The 4816-nt window shown below is 30.7% G+C and overlaps 1 protein-coding gene across 1 annotated transcript; it reads right to left on the bottom strand.

The window, feature by feature from the left end:
* Positions 1–216: 216 nt before the first annotated feature.
* LOC105638967 (metal transporter Nramp7.2) lies at positions 217–4321 on the bottom strand. The gene is made up of 13 exons (XM_037636377.2): positions 4125–4321; positions 3909–3987; positions 3434–3474; positions 3225–3303; positions 2787–2891; positions 2556–2665; positions 1902–2083; positions 1707–1776; positions 1423–1596; positions 1232–1336; positions 1010–1141; positions 818–913; positions 217–666 (listed from the first exon to the last, which is right to left on the bottom strand). The coding sequence occupies exons 1-13, from the start codon at positions 4254–4256 to the stop codon at positions 331–333; spliced, it is 1641 nt and encodes a 546-aa protein (XP_037492305.1). The 5' UTR covers positions 4257–4321; the 3' UTR covers positions 217–330.
* Positions 4322–4816: the final 495 nt, after the last annotated feature.

Genomic DNA, 4816 nt, shown 5'->3' with positions numbered 1-4816 from the left:
AATTTGATGGATTACAGATGCATTGGTTAACATTTTTTTTTTCTTTTTGAAAATTATAATTTTATTAATAAATCAGGAAAAACTTAGCAAGGAGATCTAAAATTAATCCAAAGCAGTAGGTCTACTCCGCAAAAAAAAGAACATAAATAATTTTTTGTATAATAGAATGATATTACAGGTTAGCTTTTCCCTGTCATATTAAGTATTCCTCATCAATTTAATCAAAAACAGACTAACCATTCATACCAGAAAATATTTAATAAATGAGATAATCTTATCTTATAGTAATTTTTTTTTACTACTTTGATATAATTAATTAAAATTCAACATCTATTCTGGCAATGGAATATCAGCTAAGTCCTCTCTATAAGGCACAATATCAGGTGACTCATTGGACTGGACTAACCCCTCTTCCATGTTTGCTTGTAATCTTGAACCATTTTCCTTCATTGGCTCAATAAATGTGACCACTGTGTCCTCTCTAAGGGTTAGATAGATGACTGCAAATACATATACTGCCATTAGAGGAAATACAATGATTCCAATAAACACATTCCCAGCTTTTGGTAGATTATTGTCAATTAGCCAACCAACAAACCCTGTGCTTAGATAATATATATTTATGCCAATAATTCCTAATCCCAAAATCCATGAGAACACAATAATCTGCGAGCAAAACAAAAAAGAAAACCACAAAATTATTATTATTATTTTTATAACCAGAAGTATAAAAACGCCTCTTGTATTGTAGAGCTTAAAAGTTTTTGGCCTTCCAAGCAAAAAACCTTTATGCTCGACAGTTCCAAATAAAACTTACGAAAATTGAGTTACTGTGAGGTCCCATTTTAGTGGAACTGCTACTGAATTTTAGCAGTGGGATAAGAGCAAATGGAAGTTCAAACGAAAGTATCATCTGCATAATTCATTAAAAATGTTAATTAAAAAATTAAAATGAAATTAATAGGTACATCAAATGAAAAATTATTAGTCATAAACATAATTTTCTCACCGAAGCGATGATAATTAATCGACCTGCTCCCTGTGATCCGCCAATAATTGAGACAATAAGACTAGGTGTAATGGCAATACACCTAGTCATTAGGTTTCTAATCCATTTTCTCATCTTAAGATCTAAGAAACCCTGAAAAAATTAATTACACCATTATTAATTAATTAAGATTAGCTAGGATTAAATTGAATGATTAAGCAAAATCAAAATGGCTTTACATGCCTGCATGATGTATTGTCCTGCGTAGGTGCCACTTATAGTGGAGCTCTGACCTGAGGCCAATAGAGCAATACCATATAGGATGGAACTTGATTTTCCCAACATATTCTGTCAAAAATAAAAAGAAAGGAAAAATTATTTAGGACCAGTTTAATTATCTTTAACTAATATTAATTAATTAACACTAATTAAACCTGGAGAAGAAAAGAAGCAGAGTTAAGGGTTAAATCACTGCATCTATTTGCATCATTTTGTGAGAGGTTTTGGGCTGTGCAAACTGTCCCAGATACAGAGACAACTGCCAGATTTATTAGAAAAGCTATAAGTAATGCAAATCCACTCTCTATGAGGAAATAACGGCAAGCTTCCTGTTAAAAAAAAAAAAAAATTGAATACAACAAAATTAATTATATAAACATTAATGTTATTATTATTATTATTATTATTATTAGAAGACAAAAGATTAATGTGATTTTACATTGACGCCACGGACAGAATTGGGTACTTTCCTAGAAAGCACAAGGGCAGAATGGAGAAAGAGATTATGTCTGTTAAAATAATAATTAAGAAACATAAAGATAGATTAATTATATAAACCATGATAAGATAAATAGAAAATTAACAAAATGAATTAATTAAATCTTAATTGAAAGAGAAGAGAAATATATCTTACGGCATGACAAGGGCACCTAGGAGGGCGATGGCGTCGCCGGTGGCTCCTTGGCCCGAGAGCTTGGGGATGAACATGCCCTTGATGACTTCAGTTGCCGGAGGCTTTACATGACTCATTTCACCAAAGAAACATCCAGCCATCACAAATACCAGCAAAGCTATTAACATTTCAAGCTTCCTCACCTGCCCACATCCCAAAAGAATTTATTAGCTCCTCTAATATTAACATAGATATTTAGATTATGCTTAAGCTTTTAATAATAATAATAATAATTATTATTATTATTATTAATAAAAAACTTTTAATAAATTTTTTTTCTGAAAAATGGAAAAGATGTATCATTAGAGTTTGCAACCTTTGGTCTGTTCGGTCTTTTCAATTGAAAATGCAAAGTTTCTCATTTAAAGTTAGACAAGGAATAGCTAGATCTCAGCCTTTCATATGTTTAAATTATTTGTACAAAGTGCAAAGCAGCACAAGCAATAGAGTCTGATTTGTTACAGTTTGAAAACAATTTCAACCAAACTAACAAAAAGATATTTGATGTTGTTGGAAATGGAAAAATTTAATAAAAAGTAATTTCCCTCATTTTATACTATATAGTTGAAAGCTCTTTTTTCTGAATAATTGGTAGAAAAATAAATCTAAATTTACCCCATATTTCTGCAGGCCAAGAAGTAGGAGAGTGCTAAGACCAGTGCACAGAACTCCAACCCATAGTGGGATGTGAAACAATATATTCAATGCAAAGGCTGTCCCAATCACTGTACAAAAAAAAAACTTCTGTGCCATTTTAAATTAAGGTGATCAATCAATAAGGACAAAAAGCACGAACACAAGCTCGTACGAATGTGAAATAAAAAAAGTAGATAAGAAAATTTTTGCCTTCAGGAATGTCAGCAGCAATGACCGCTATCTCAGCCAGCAGCCACAAAAAATATTTTACATATTTTGGATACTCAGCCTTGCATAATTCTGAAAGATGCTTTCCTGAATAATCAATAGTCCAGTACATGCCAACAAAATGAACATTTAGGTATAAAATTCACATAACAGGTCAAAATATTTAATGATAGGATTAGTACAATTTAATAAATTATTGAAGTTTGGTATTTTTCTTCAGTAGATCATGGTCCTAGTCTTCTTTTTTTTTTTTTTCCTGGAAAAATGCTAAATTTATTAATTAAGTCACCAACAAGACATGTGGTATATATCTATACTTCTATTCAAGGATGACAGAAATACGTCATAATTATCTATTGTAAATTAGAAATAAGCAAATATTAATTTCAAATCTTTATTTTTTTTTTCTTAATGTATTACCAGTGCTGACACCCAAATTTGCTGCTAGTGATTGGATTATGAGAGCAAAGATGAGTCCAATGAGAATAACCCATAGTAGCTGGACAAAAAAATGAAAATTATCAATACTTTAGTCTTTGCATGTATTATTATTAATAATAATTCAAAAAACTATGAAGATATAAAGTCCTTCTTTCTTTTGAAGATTCTACTTTTTATTCTCTTTTTACCTCATATCCATGATTAGCTCCTGCTTGCAGATCAGTTTCCACTGTACATATTATATGTATATATATATATAAAAAGATTAGTAAGCTTTTATTTTAATTATTTTTAAATACCTGTGAGAAAAAGTTTCAATTTTTTGTTGTGTTTGAGAGCATGTGATAAGTAGGTGTTAATTAATTAAGTTAAAAATCAAATTTAATTATTCATGAAAGAAAATAATTTATCTTAAATTGATAAAAAAGGTACTGAAAGAGGTTGACAATAATTTTGTTCATGTTCAGTAAAATTGACTATTTTAATAGTCGATAACTGTTTTAATAATGGTCAATTTTTTTAAAAACTATTATAGACTTTACATGAGATTTGTTATAGATCGAAGGGAAAAAGTTGATAGCAAACCTTATGTTAATTAAATTGAAACTCTAATCAGTTATTTTAATTTTTAAAAATTTGTTATCTACCAAAAGAAATACTTACAGTTGCCAGGGTCAAGATAGGCCAATGAAACCAGAAAACCAGGTCCTACGTATGATAGAAACTTTCTCCATCCAGGTTTCTGATCATCAATATTAATTAATACTGATAAGATCAAAACTGTGTGCATATATATAAAATTAAAACTTCATGTATATATATTAACACCCATGGACAAGAACTACAGAAAACTGTGTGTGTTTATATATATATGTATACCTGGTGGCTTCGATCCTCATTGTCGTTTTGATGACCGGTAGGTTGCGGTTTGCCCTCAATACTAACAGCAGCAATGCGGTTGCTAGGTCCTTCCCATGAAGTTGGGACTATATCAGTCATTTCCCTCTTCATCTTCTTTCTCTGGTTTGTGTATACCTGATAGTGCTCTTGTGTATTTATAGATAGGTCACATGGGTTACGATAGAGGAAGATAAACAATGATCACTCGTCTCTTATTTTGGAGATGAATAATAATTAGCAGTCCATCTAATTACCTACCTAATTGACCCGTACTGAACACGTCACTTTCTCCTTTTCAACTCCCAATAACAATAGTTTTTCCGTGTAAACCAAGCGGTATCTGAATCCTAAGTACAAGGGACCGTATATTCCGACTTGAAATTGAGTCACCGTTAAAACTTTTCACCCCTCTCTGCAGATGTGTTTAGTAGGGATTGAATATGAGAACTCTTCACACATGCTAAGCATGAGTTGTCACTTGAACCACAACACGGAGGTTCTTAATAATAATATTAATAATATAAAAAACATACCATATAGTTTTTTATTCTTTTCTTGCAGAAAGAATTGATATCTTGTTGATTCCTATTTTATATGTTATACAATTAGGAATTTTTTCGGAATTATTACTAATATTATTGGATTGGAAGAATATTATAGGTTATACAAAA

Source organism: Jatropha curcas, chromosome 9 (assembly GCF_041381405.1).
Source record: "Jatropha curcas cultivar XTBG-Jc1 chromosome 9, XTBG_Jcur_1.0, whole genome shotgun sequence".
NCBI classification, from domain to species: Eukaryota; Viridiplantae; Streptophyta; class Magnoliopsida; order Malpighiales; family Euphorbiaceae; genus Jatropha; species Jatropha curcas.
This window is presented reverse-complemented; position numbering and strand designations above follow the sequence as displayed.